Here is a 14,880-nt window from a genome sequence, read left to right as displayed (position 1 = left end):
CCAACTTCTACACCCTTCCCTCCACAGCCCCAGTGTCACACCTGCAACACACCGCACAGGCCTTTTCTTGTTGATTCCTTCCCCCTTCCATCCGTATCACAGAATTACTTCTTTTTAAAAAAAAACAAACAAAACACCAGGGCCCTCCTAACAGCTTCAAGCCCCTCCTTCACCTATTCACCATCCAGCTTGGACAGTTACAAGAAGCTTCAACATCCGCAGCTACACAGAAAGATGTCAATTCTGGAAGCAGAAGCACTGGTGGGAATTTCAAACAAGTTCAGCCTCAAGTCATCAACATCTGAAGAGCACCGGACAGAACCAGCAAAGGGCCAAGGAGAAGTACACACTCTCCAGCAGTATCATAAGCTACTGAATTTTAAAACCACCACCCAAGAAAAAAGTCGGACAAACTTATTATTTTAAACTGTTTGAAATTTAACAACATACAGGCAGCAATCCATTAACTGTAACACTGTGGGTTAAGTCTCAGGGCTTTTCCTCTCTTTGATAGGCTTTGTTTCCAGTGTCCTCCTCCTTAGCGAGGTTTCATTGTCCATACGCTATGGAGAGAAGAAGAGACAAACAATTAGTACAAAGAAATGTTCAAAATGCTAATGCAATAAGCCAACTAAAGGAAAGTGGTAACTCATCTTGAGACCTCACATTGGACAAGGCTGCCTGCAACCATCCTGCCAAATTTAACAACTGTTTCTCCACGCAGCCATCACCAAAAGCAGGGCTCACACACAGATTGTACTAGTCTGCACCTGCTTCAAGTCCTACACACTTGCCCGTACTTGTAGCGTAGTTGATAATAACCAACTTAATTTTTAGTATTTGCAACCTCTAATCTCTCCCTCACATCTCAAAACCCATGTTCCTCACAGATTTTAATGTTCCAAAAGGTCACTGACTCTGAACTAAACAACTGACCCAAACAACCAAACCAAACAACAATCTTACACTAAACAACTGTTCATCACAGAAAGAATTAATCCGCAAAAGTAATTTTAAACTATCAGATGTGTAAAGGTCAAAGCCTTTCACTGCACTCCTTGGAAGAAACACTACTGTTCTCCTCTAACATACATTGTAAAATGTAAACGTTAATACAGGTCACCAGTAAATATCAAGTACGAATAATAAAAGGTATCACAACATGACGTGAATGCAATGCTTAAAAGCATCATGTTCAGATTTCATACCACTCTCTACAATATTGGCTCTCCAGAAATTTAATTTCTGTCATTTCTAGCCCCCACATTGTGCTCTGTACCCCATGAACTGTGACGGACTCTTAAACAATGTGGGATTAAGTCTTTTTACAAAGTTGGCCAAAGAAAATGTTTAAAATACTCAAGTACCTGATAATTTGGTCCATCTGTAAGGGGGACAAATGAGGCGGCATGGATGTGTGCTTTGTCACAGTCAGAATGATCATCTTCAGTCTGCTATGAAGAAACTCCTTCAGTCTATGTATTCAATATCATGTTCAGGAATAAAGCATTACAATTGTCAACAAAACATAACAAACCAAAACTTTAATCTCTTAAGACTTTTTGAATGCTACGGCCTCCTCCTTCGATTGCTGGACATAGAAAAAAAAGTACTACAAACAAAATCCAGATAAATAAGTTCATGTCTGCATCATTTCTGGTTTTTAGTACACAACCTACAAGTTCACTGGCTAAAAGCCTGCTGGAAATCCTTGATGAAGAGTTCATTTAAAATCACACTCTTAATTTTTTAATCTATTACTGATGTCATAATTCAAGTATTCTAAAAGAGAGGAAAATTAAGAAAGCAATATTTTTAGTATTTCATTTTTGCAAGCTGTAATTATTACACAGATAAAAAGAAAAAAACCTACCTGGCTTTTCCCAAAATATGAGTAGTTTTATGTTCTCTTTACTTAAAGGAAAAAATTTCAAGGGAATGTCAGTATCACATTTCATAATTACTTTAGAAGCAAGTACGAGTACATTACCTGTAACTTTAAAGGGTTAGTCAAATAAAACTCCAATACTCTCCCCACAACAACCTGATAAATATACCTCAAGTAACCTGCTTCCTTGAAATGTTAATGCATTATTCATTAGTGAATCACATTAAAAATATTAGGCAAGTTTACACAGAATGAGGCTTTCCTAAGCACCACAAATGAAAAGCAAACTCCAAAAAATATGGAGTGCAAGAGATGCGTTTTATTGTATGCCCGTTACGATGAGTAACACATTTAGAAATAATAATCCCACATAACAGTGACAATCTTATTTTACAGCGTGTACATCATTTTTTACAGCCACATAAAACACGTATTTTTCTAAGAGATTTCCCAAATTTAACTTTCTGAAGTTTAGAAATATAAAAAAAATTTATTCTCAAGGAACTGATTCTCATCTGGTGCAAAAACAAAATATGAACATTATCTGAAACACAAAGCCACAATATAGCATGAAGTTACAATTTATCATGTGAACAGCTGTGTGCAAACATGAAGCAACTAAAAAAGTAAAAAATACACATTATATGCATAACATTTATGAACAGGTTTTTCATTAAATAGCCCTAGACCAGCTTGTTATATTAAGCGCCATTTGATTTGCAGCATGCTAACACAAAGCATTGTTTAAAGGGATGCATATTTTAAATGTATACACTGTAAACTGAAGATCCACCTCCAAACTCTAGTGGCAGCATATTTTTTCTGGTTAAATACTGCATATATACTTTCTTACAGATTGAAAATGCATGTTTATAGTATGGTATAGATTTTTTTAAAGAATTGATTAAAAGGTGCAATTTTATGTCTATATTGAAAATTTCATATTAGGAGGTAGGACAATAATAGTCCTACCTGTTAAGAACACTGCCCTAATGAACTTCTAAGTACTCTGAATTTTAATTAAAAAACCCTTACATTTTTCAACTTTGTTTTTAATATTCTTTTTAGAGAAGATTTTAAAGTAGGTGAAAAAAAAAATATCAGTGTTGAGTCACAACACTACCAAGCTGCATCCATTTTATCCTTTAAAAAGAAAAGGTCAAATTCAAAGTTAATTTTGTTATATGTGCCATACTGAACAACACTCAACTGTAGTTTCAGATAAAAAAGGGAAATTATATACATACACATCTTTAACCCTAGCACCAGAACACCACCTTTGAGATCATAACATAATGCTATATTTTAAACATCATATCCTGCAATGAAGTAGGTTAGCAGCTTTGAAAACCGTTAAAAAAATTACTTGTTGGACCTAAACTAATAAAGGAAACAAAAAAGTTTCCCAATGAAATGTTTTTAAAAAAAGAAAAAAGGGTCAACCCCCCAAATTTGACCAGTTCTGGAATTTAATTTCCAGGCACGATTTAAAAACATGACGATCAAGTGACTGACTAATACTCTCCTTGCAAAACCGCACAAGAAGTTAGACTCCGTTGCCTTTGCAAACAATTTGTAAATAACCCCACCATACATCTGAACCGTTTTCATATTGGAGACAAATGCTGTTACTGACAAAATGGATAACACAATCATCTTCGGTTTGTCTTCTATACCTTAACAATGTGTAATATTATTAAATTGAAGACATTCATTCATCTTTCTGCAAATTTAAGACATTCATCCATCCTTCTGCATTCTATAGTGCTCTTTAGGTTCTGATAAGCAACAATCATAGGGCTATGAGATCCCCTGTCAACCCTAATACTTTTAAGACTTTTAATACAAAGAATGTAAAGTTATGATTTAATATCAAGCTTTGAAACCAGGAGAAACAGTTCATGAGATTTTTTTTTTCCCCAATTAGCATATCACAGTTTCTAAATTGCTTCCTTCTTGAGGTCATATATTACATTATGGCCTCTTTGTGGTGCCTCATTATATGCTGATTTTTTTCAGATGGTCTACGGAATCCCTTTTTGCAATACTCACACCTATGTGGATAGTCTTTTGTGTGTATTGATATTACATGTCGTTTAAAGCCTGACGCATCTGTAGTGCTATAGTCACAATACTGGCACTGATAAACTTTTCTTCCACTGTGGGTCTTCATGTGCTTCTTAAGTTCATTTTGCTGCCTAAATCCTCTTTTACATCTTTTGCATTTAAAAGGCAGGTCCTTGGTGTGAACTGAGAGGATATGCCCACTAAGTACAAAAGGATCTGATGTTTTAAAGTCACAGTGTCTACACTGATGTATCTTTTTACCTTTATGGGTTTCACTATGCTTTTTGAGCTCAGATGGACGATGGAAGCCTTTTTCACATACCTCGCATTTGTGGGGAAAATCCTTTGTGTGAACTGAAATAATGTGTCGCTTCAGGTCACTTGAATTGGTGCTCTTATGGTCACAATGTGGACACTGATGAGTCTTATGCCCTTGGAATAATTCTGTGTGCTGCTGCAGTTCTTTTTCATCTGCGAACGCCTGGGGACAGTGCTCACATTTAAATGGCAAATCAGTCCCGTGTTTGGTTTTGATGTGAGTTTTCAGATTGGACTGATCAGCGCACCTGAAGACACAGTGCTGACACTGGTATGGCTTTTCCCCAGTGTGGGTCCTCATATGCTTTTTCAGCTCTGATGGATGACGGAATCCTTTCCCACACTCCACACACACGTGAGGGAAGTTCTTACTGTGAACTGCAAGCAGATGTCTATTGAGTAGTCCCTGCTCTGCAGTTTCATAGTCACAATATTTGCACTTGTGTAGCTTAGGCTCCTTGTCCCTCAGTATTAGTTTATTAGAACTCAACGGGCTTGCTTCTCTGTATCTTCTTGTATATTCTGTAAACTCATGGGTTTTATCAACTTTATTTATAAGTTTATGGCTTTCCAGATGATTGTGGAAACTTACTTTTTTGTTAGTTGTAAAGTCACAGTCTGTACACTGGTATTTCTTCTTAATCATATGATCTGGATGATTCTTCATATGCCTTTTCAAGAATCCTCTGGATTTAAATTTTTTCCCACAAATATGACAAGGGTAAACTGTTAAGGGCTGTCCATCAGGACCTATTATAACAGCTGTTTTTAAACAAACAAAAACAAGTTATGAAGGAAACAAATTTACTGATTAAGAAGTTATAAATCAGCCAACTGCTGTTCAGATTTCATGCACTTACACTTGCAGCAGAGAATGGTTCAGTAGTTTAAAAACAACCAATCCACAGCACCTATAGTTTATATAGTTTTGTTTTAGAAACTGCTTGAACAGATCAGTAATATCATATTTGCAGTGAATATATCCATGATTACTTTTTAATAGTTTGCAAAATTCGAATGAATTGCATCAGCCCTAAGTGTACTGACTTTGAATAGCAAAAGTTATTACATTTTCTCTGCACAGAATTGGAGGGGGGAAGGACACAGGAAATATGCAAATCACCATTTCTATTTTTCAATTCTGCACCAGCTTGAAAAAAAAAAGGAATAGTACAGGAGTAAGTGCCACTCCATGACAATACGCATAACCATACAGTGTTTACCTGTTTGCCATTGCCTGGCCTCTCCTCTCCTCCTTTTCTTGGTTTTTTGTTTTAGCACTCTATTAGTGCTAATGCTATCACAAATCTGCAGGTATTGTGTTGCATTACCGTTTTTGTTTTCTAATCGTGTATCCAAGTTATTTCCTAGAAACAAAAATTAAACACCATAAAAAACCTTAAACAACTTTTTTCTTTGGGACTGATGACTGGAATTGCACAGCGCCTATCTACTCTCTTTAAAAAATATTGCCCATTCTTTTACAATGAACGTATATAAAAAGCCAATATAAAGCACCATCTATCTTTGCTAGCAAAAGTCAAGAATATAATTATTTAAATATTGATTAATATTCAAGTATACTCTTTGATTTCTCATACTTCTGAAGACATTAATTTCCTACGAATTATGCAATTATGCTGGTTGTTTCCTTTTATTTAACTTGGGTTTCCTTCTTAACAACTGCATTACCTCTTTTCTGACTACAAAACTGTATTAAATAACCTGGCAGATCCTCCCGACCTCCCCACCCACTCTGAAGGCCTACAATGCGTCTAGAATTGTTTTCATTTCAAAACAGTAGAGAATGACTGGGGAATCCCTCAATATATACTCTATGGATAATTTTTTGCATTCACTGATGAGGAGAACTGACACACAAATGTATATATTTTTCAAAGACAGCAAGTTAGTTTTAATGCTATACCAAGCACAGTTACATGTTCTTACCTGCCGCTTGACCATCTTCATATCTTCTGGGTAGCCTTCTTTCATCTCCTGCAGAAAATGGTATTTTAGTCATTATAAATTAAAATTGTTTTTAAAGAGGATGCCTTTGAAAGTCTGATAATGACAGAAAACTAACTTAGCTAGTAAGTAACAGCTTAACTCTATCCAAAATGAGACATGCAGTTCACAATCAGTTCAGTATTTTGGAATTATGAGCCCCCGGAAATAAAATCACATCTTTGTGAATAGTTATTATTCACTAAAGCTCTGTTTGCATGCTTACCATGCTGACTGTCTTTCCTGCTTCTCATAATTAATATGCTTGTTTCCAAAAACTTTTAACCTCATAAATAACCTGAGACACTATTCCAGAAACGAGGTTATCCTAAATCCACAATTTGATCTTGAGATCGAAGTACTTAATCTTTCTGGAGTAGAACTAGGCAGATAAGAAGACTTACACCTTATCAGCCACCCACTACTCATCGATATGAGGCAATACAAAGTTCTGGGAGGTGGAGAAATAATACCTTAAGAGTGTATTCCTCATTCTGGACTGAAAGTGTTTACGGCTATGTGCCACAGCTCTGTGATTCTGAACCACGTTATCAGCCCAACTACTGTGCTCAGAAATATTATGCCAACAACTTTTAACCAGTTTTACCATAAACTATGGATGAACTGATACCTTCTTAATATACATGTAACATGCCAAAACCCGAGAAAAGAATAAATATGAAACAAAAGAACTTTCAGAATTCGCAATATATCCTGATAAGGCACATCTACTACCTGAAGTATTGGCTGCAGAGAACAAATTACCTATTTTTTTTTTTTTGGTTCTAATCTGAAGGGCTAACAGGCTTAAAACAGATACATAAACTGAAATTATTAGGAACACGTTTACACATTTATTCCTAATGTTCCCTTTTTAAAGTTATTTCCCCTTCCTCCTAGCTAATGTAAAATACTTCAGCTATTCTTGTTTTTGTAAAACCCTCAATAGCCAACTTAACCATTAAACCCCAAACACTCTGTAGATCTGAGCCAGAATCAAGAACAGTATAAAAAGTCTCCTAACAGCTTTCCTTTCTACTTCATAAAACTCAACATATAGCAACCCATTCATTATACACAAGACAATCAACTACTAAAGTAATTTGTAACTGTCTAACAGGCCAGCATTGGGAAAAAAAAAAACAATGAAAAAAATGGAATTGTTTTCTTCACATTGAACTGCAAAACCTAAGGACCTTATGTGCAAAATGTCACAAATTAGGTCAAAATAATTTTTTACATCACTTAATTCTGCTAACTGACACTGCTAAAAAGACCAGAAGGAGCTGTTTCCAAACCACTAGGGAAAGGTGAGAGATTATCACATTTGCTCAGAAATTCTGGAAGCTAGACTACGGAAAAAATAATGGAAAGTATTTTCGGAAAATACGCATACAGATTCCTACCGTAAGCAGCAGCCCAAGCAACAGGGACAAAAGTTTTATTCACGCCAGAGTCTTCAAGCTGTGTCTCTGGAAGTGATGTAGCTTCTTCTTCGCCTACAATAACTTCCATATAAACTTCATCTGCTATTTCAGCACAGCCTGGATTAAAGGAGAAGAATAAATCTTTAATTTTATTCTGCTCATCCTAAATTTTCCTTCATTTAATTTGCTCTCCGATTGATACCCGTTATAAATTACTTTTCTTCCTTGGGCATTTAGAACCACCCCTTCCCTTAGGGGATCATTGTTTATTCAGACATTCCTTAAAGAGAGAAAACACATGTCAATAAATCCAAAATAAATACCAACATAAGATTCAAACATACAAACTTACAAACTTGTAACTGATGACATTTATTTGCCACTTTGCCAGAAAGCTGTTTAAACAAGGCAAATCACAGTAGGAAAACAGAAAAATTAGAAATTTGACTAACCTCATTAACTTAATCCATGGACATGTTAAATTTAATATACATAATGAAATGATTGCATACAGCATGCACAAAGTGCATTTATCCACATCACTTTAAAATAATCATAGCCTGCTCTTTATTTTTAAGGAAGATGAGCTTAGTTTTCTACTACTTCAGGCTGAAGAATCCTTCAGAAAAATTAAGCAAGTCCTTGAGAATGATGTTTATATTGTTGTACAAAACAGCATGAGAAACAAAAATGTTTCTTATTATGCTTACTAATATCTTCATCTTCCTGAGAAGAGTCCTTAACAGCCATGTAAACCATTTTTTCTCGCTGCATTCTACCAACACCTCCTTGTTCAATTACTCCAGCTACAGAATGTCCATTGTGAAAGTCACTCTCTGTGACAATTTCTGTCCCACCTTTAACAAAAAGAAGTTAAACACGTTAAGTAAACGTAAAAAAAAAGCCACTGTTAAGATTAATTTCAGATTTAAGTGGTTTTTTCTTATTTACAACAAAGCTATTTTGTAAAACTCCAAGTGAATGTTTTAACATCCATGTCTGTCATAAAATCATGCAAGTTTGATACTTAGGGGTAGATAAGTAAAAAGTTTTCTCAGTGTCTCCTGATAAATTCAAGACTGAACAACTACTACCCAAGAAGGATCAAGAGGCTTTTACGCATGCTAGCAGTGAACTCAGTGTGACTGGAAACATACACCTGCCCATGCCCACCAAAAAATTACTGTAACCGTAGTCTTGCCCAGAACACAGACTTTAAATTCTCTCTTGAGATGTGAACAGCTAATTCTTATCCCTCTTCCAAATTATATTTACTCATCTTGCAGAAACTGATTCTAAAGTAATTTTTCCTACAAAGATTCTAATGTGTTATTTCCCAGACTCATTAACAAGATTGAGTAGTAACTTATACCAGGGTCACACTTCTCAAACCATGACAGAGCAACTGTTACTGCCAATTATTTTGACAGCAAGAACATTATCTAGAGAAACAGGCTAGCAGGGAGGTAAGGTGATGCAGCGAATCCCTAGAGAAAACACAATCTGAAGAACAGCAGTTGGAAAGAAGGAAATGAGAAAAAGTGCCCACACAGTCCCACTCCAGGTGACTCACGCTTTGGCCCACTGACTTACTTGAACAGAGGCAAAAGAAAAAGTTCCAATTTGGAACTTGATATTGATGCTTGAGTCAGAGAGAGGTGTCAGAAACATCCTGATGTTTAGTCTTCCATGCGTCTCAGGGACTGAATAGTGAGCAGAGAAGCTGCAGACCATGGCAGAACAAGCTAACACCAAGTATACCAAGAGTCCTTGTTCACTACTATGAATGATCCTGATAGCTAGGTGGTTGAATTCAAATCAAATTGTGGGAAAATAACGGAAGAGTGTAAAGGAGGACTGTAAACATACTAAAGTGACTTGCAGCTTGGGTGTAGAAAATCACACATATCATACTAATCGTTTAGTCTTGTGTGCCTGACAAGTAGAACATCTGTGTTTATGTAACACAGGCCTGTGAGAGACCCAGAGGCACCCTATCAAACATGCTTGAGATTCCTGCCCTGCTGTGGGAAAGATCAATGCACAGTAGTAAACTACACCTGTGTGAATCTCTGAAATATAGGCAAAAGCACAGGTAACTGTCTAGCAAGGATCGAGCTCCATGGTGCCTGCATTCCTGCTTGTATGCCTCTGCCCAGGTGCTGTTTCAGACATCCGCCGTTTTGCAAGGTAATGAAAATAAATTCACTCTTTGCATTTCATCCATGTTTTTGTAGTTGTCCCTGCGTCCTGCCTGCGTTGGCTCACACACAAATACATTGATCCATCACTCCCTGTAAGTGTTTTATAAATGGAAAATTTCACTAAACATCCTTGCCACCCAAGCCCATTTTTATAATTTTTGCCGAAAGTGGCTTTGACAGGATATTTATCTAAGTAACTAGACTGCAATGCAAATGGATGACACTTAAGAACAGCTCTCCACCCCACCCTATGTACAAAAAGATCAAGAGGCTACTGCTAATGGGTAAACTTGAATCTTCGATATTCTTCGTGCTGACTGATCTCAGTTTCTGTATTCCTTAATGCTGACCAGCAAATGCACATTATCAACACAATCAGCTCTTTCCAAGGGGAAGTACTCACCAGTAATGAACAGGGTAATTTGCCAGGACCACCTCATGGCTGTATCAGAAGCACTGAGAGCAGCTCATGAGAACATTTCTGCTGTAAATTAGTTTTCAGCCATAAGAGATTCTGATTCTTCCTGCTGCTGCATCAGCAGTCTGTCCCTCAAGACTGACAACCTATCCCCAGAGGCAAAACTGTATTTCAAGAACAGGGTCTGGCAATTCATGTAGGAACCCGCAGATGAAACAGATGTAACCATAGATAAAGGATGTTAACATGCTGCTTCTCTAGATCCTCTTCCCATAGTCTTAGCAAGCACATGGGTCTTCACAACCTCTTTCTCATACTTGAAAGGAATTAAGGATCAAATACTGAAAATCCCAGGGCCTTAACAGAAATACTCACTAACCTTCAGCCGAATCAGATATTGTCTATTCAAAATGCAATAGCAAAATATGTAAAGCTACTTTGTCAACCTTGTGAAGGACTTGATTAATAAGTTCTAAAATCTACACTGTATCATCCTGCAAAAGATACCGAGCAACTCAAAAGACAGTCTTAACTAATTCTGAACCTGCTCTGAGAGAGAAAACCAAAGACAACCGCCCTGTTGGCTAGGAGTCTGATCATCCCCAGAACAATCCTTCTCTGCCATTAATTTGAGCTGAAAAGATGAACTGTTTCTCAGAGAAGAAAACTAATGGCATCATACAGCCAAAAATTTCCTGAAGTAGCAGTTCAAGCTACTTGAAAAACAGTGCCAGGGTTGTTACTAATTGGAGGACTTTGCTAATCTAATCCACAGTTCTATCTGAAGTTCCAAGATTTTCACAGCATAGCCAGGCCAACGCCACCAGCCTACAGGAGATGAACTCCCTTCTCTACTCCAGGAAGAACGGAGCCAGGCTGGGTTGTCCTGTGAATGGCTCTGGGGTTCCAGGCCAGATACGTTCCAGTAAGGCAGAATTTCAGTACCTCAATGTCAACGGTAAAGTGGAATGAGCCAGAGGTTTTATCTCTGAGAACAACTGTAAGAGGGACTCTGCTTTTTCAAGTTACAAAGAACAAAACATGGGTTAGCTGTACTTGCAAAGAACCTGGAAGTGCTGGATCTATCCTTTGCAAAAGAGAACTGCAAAGCAATTCTGAGTTTCTTGCTTAGGTTTGGAAATGACGATATGCCTAAAGCCCCAGCAATCTTCCCCTCTCTCTGCATCACTGCCACCAAAGACTGTTCAATGACAGGAATCTACAGGTTTTTCTGTACTGACATGCAGTCTTGCAATATCAATGAAAAGCAGCAGCTGAAAAACAGCTGCAGGCACCCAACCACTTCTACATGTGGGCTTTGGTTGCATGAAAATAAATAGTGCTAATCAAAAAAGAACTTGAGACTAACATACACCCAGTATTAACTATGTATGGGCAGCCTCCACAAATGTCACATTCCAGAAAACATTCCAGTCACTGGATTACATGAAATTAAGAATAACAAACAAAAAGACCTTGAAAAACTTCAAACTACTGGAGGAATACATAGAATTTAAAAGGTACCTATTTCGACATCATCTTCAGCTTCAGCTTTAAATATGTACACTTTGATAACTTCTGAACCAAAACCATCATCTTTAGCAACATCATCATTTGTCACCTCAGTACTGATTTTTAAGGGAGTGCTTCCTATATGGTCCAATTTTTCTCCAACATCATCCACTGCAAAGATAAGAGAATAATAATGAGGTTCAAAGACATTTGTTAAAGTCAAAACAATCAGTAGCATGATGTTCTCCACTATTATCCCCATGCACAGTAAAGGTTTGTATTCATAAATGTCCTCCACAAAACAGTTCATCTCAATACACTTAGAAGAGATTCCAGAAGTCTAGTACCATTTTTATTGCAACTCAGGAAACACAGCGAGAATTAGAGTGAAGAACACAAGAAAGAGCTTGTCATCAAAGAGCATGTGGTAATTGGTTATGTCTGAAACTATCACACTTAGAAAGCAAAAACGTATCAGTAAGTAAAATTAAACATCTACCAAAAAATGTCACAAATTAACCCAGAATTGCCTGTTACCGTCTAAGAATCCCAAAAAGTTTCACTACTCTGAGATACTGGTGACTAAAATTTAGTAGCTGAAACTCTTATGAAGAATGATGGCTTGGAATACATTCCCAGTGAAAGGAGTGTGCATCAAAAAATTTACTACATCTTCACCCTAAAAGAAATCATTATTTTATCCACTTTTTCATTTGAAAACATATAAATTAATTAAGATTACTGTATAATATACAGCTGATTAAAAGATGCAGTGACAATAAATTCAAATACTACTATGTGAAACTGACCTCTCATTCTGTATGTATGCAACGTAGTCACTGATTATTTGGTGTGTATATTCAAAATGCCCATTTTATTTATACAACAAAAATTATATTCAAACTATTGGAAGTGTAGAAGTAACACTATTTTGGTAAAAAGGGTATTCACACAGATATCCATATATATACCCCAAACTGCCAATACGAAGGCCACTGAACTAAGCATCTTTCTGACATATGTACTGCCAACACACTTCTCTCAGTGGATAAAATTAGCTGCTGTGCAGATGGCGAACACAAACCTGTGCAATGCTTAACACCCACTGAAGTCCTCTAAATAGAGAAGAATTCCACAAAACGTAAACAAAATCTGAGTTAAATACATTGCAGGGAAACAGCAATTTACTGCATACATAACATTAAAAGATGTGCATACTAGGTAAAAAAAAAAAAAAATTAATATTAAAGTGACAGTAGTGTTTCATGACTGAGAACAGAGTCTGCTCAATGCGGATGCCAAGGGCTCCGGTTGCTGAGGAAAGGATGGCTTACCTTGAGATGGCTGCAGTGGTTCCTAATCCCCCTCTAACTTTCCTGCCCTCGGTGCAGTGACGACTGCTCTTGAAGAGCTGCTTTTCACTACTTCAGCCTACAGCCTGGTGTACTGAGATAAACTGGAGTTAAAGCTTTTCTTAACACTCCAGGCAGTCACCCGAGGTGCTTCAGAACCTGCTAGAAAAGGAGCAGATGCCTTTCCTGCAGCGGGGCAGGAATCCACCACAGCAATCCCAAACTAAGCTCTTCCCACTCACGGACAGGATTCCATGGAAACACCTATCCACGTGGGGATGACTGTCTGTCATCCCCACACTGAGGAACCTTATTTCTATTTCACAAATCTTGAACTCTATCGGAAGAGTTATTGAGGACAGAACTAGATGTAACATAGGTAAGTACAAATAAGCATTTGATTTCATTTTAGAACCTCTGAAAATTATATATTTTAATGAAAATTAAGTGGAAAACATAAAAAAATGCAATGTTTCGGCTGGGTTTTTTTTGTAAATAAGAGATGAACTGCATTGCCGAAAAAATAACAAACTTGGATCAGTAGAAAAAAATTAAAAATTTCCTCAGGAAAAGAGTTGTTTTTTAATAAAAAACATTCCAAATCTCTACTAAAATCAACGCCAGCAACATCAACACCTCAACCTGTTAGAATGTGATATGTATTGCATGGCATTCACGTTACCTTGCAGGACAACGAGAACAGTGAGTATGAACATCACAGATGAGTAAGCCACAGCAGAGAGTTTGGCATAATCCTTTCACACTTAGGTTTACCAGCACCAGGTTATTAGGACATCTTTATGGGATGGGAGTATGGGAGTGTTACTGCATCTGCTAATTGAAGTTTTTTATGCTGCCAGAATGGAATTACTAGAAGAGAGGATTATGTATCCTCTACTAACAGGAAAAGGGAAGATGCTAAAAGATACTTATCTATCTTGGAAAAAGTATTTCCATACATTTACTATGCTTGAATTTATTGAAGACTATTTTCTTTTCTGCAACTTCTAAAAGTTTCTTATCCATATTCTTCAAAACAATACACATATGTTTAATTTTAGTACTATGAGCATTTCCACTGCATGTATGAGTCTTTGAAGGACTGGAGGTAACTAATAATGCAAGGCAGGAGCGGTTATATATATATATATATATATATGTATATGTATGTATACACACACATACATATATATCTCTCTCTCTGTATGACTAGACATACTGCCAAAATGCAGAAAGAATATTTAAAGGCTGGGTGGAAAAAAATCACTAATTGTAAGCTGTTACTGTAATTTTAGAATTGGTAGATGGTATTGAAGTTATTTTCAAACCTGCAACTCAAGCAACACCAACTTTTTATAAACTCATCAATTTTATAAACATAACGCATTATCAGTTTAACAGAGAAAATAAGTATTTCTGTACTGGAAGGTTATTTAACAGCAGCAACCTCCTACTGAACAGTGGAGTAATCACATATTTGTGATAGGAAGTTTACTTTATGGCAAAAATTTCCAACTATATAACTATTATTGGGTGACAATGACTGTACGCCGCTATGTATCTGGTGAAATAACATAAGATAAAAACCACACAATTTTGGATAGTTGCCTTACCAGGACACCAGTTGCAATACAACAAAGATTACACAAAGAAAAATATGAGGAATTTTTCAATTTTCGTAAGAATA

At 36.7% G+C, this 14,880-nt stretch overlaps 1 protein-coding gene across 17 annotated transcripts in view; it reads right to left on the bottom strand.

The window, feature by feature from the left end:
- Nucleotides 1–14,880, bottom strand: part of ZNF711 (zinc finger protein 711) — a 40,993-nt gene that overhangs the window by 12,253 nt on the left and 13,860 nt on the right. For 7 of the 17 annotated variants that reach the window (XM_063346296.1, XM_063346300.1, XM_063346298.1 and 4 more), the window contains 6 exons: nt 11,854–12,012; nt 8,418–8,564; nt 7,687–7,824; nt 6,224–6,271; nt 5,497–5,640; nt 1,485–5,035 (listed from right to left, as the gene is read on the bottom strand). In XM_063346296.1, coding sequence (XP_063202366.1) covers nt 3,858–5,035; nt 5,497–5,640; nt 6,224–6,271; nt 7,687–7,824; nt 8,418–8,564; nt 11,854–12,012 — 1,814 coding nt within the window. In that variant the 3' untranslated portion in view covers nt 1,485–3,857. The other 10 variants (XM_063346303.1, XM_063346302.1, XM_063346304.1 and 7 more) reach the window with 7 other exon arrangements.

This window comes from Chroicocephalus ridibundus, chromosome 9 (assembly GCF_963924245.1).
Source record: "Chroicocephalus ridibundus chromosome 9, bChrRid1.1, whole genome shotgun sequence".
In the NCBI taxonomy this organism is placed as follows: Eukaryota; Metazoa; Chordata; class Aves; order Charadriiformes; family Laridae; genus Chroicocephalus; species Chroicocephalus ridibundus.
Note: the sequence above shows the minus strand (reverse complement) of the source record. Positions and strands in the feature narration are given on the sequence as shown.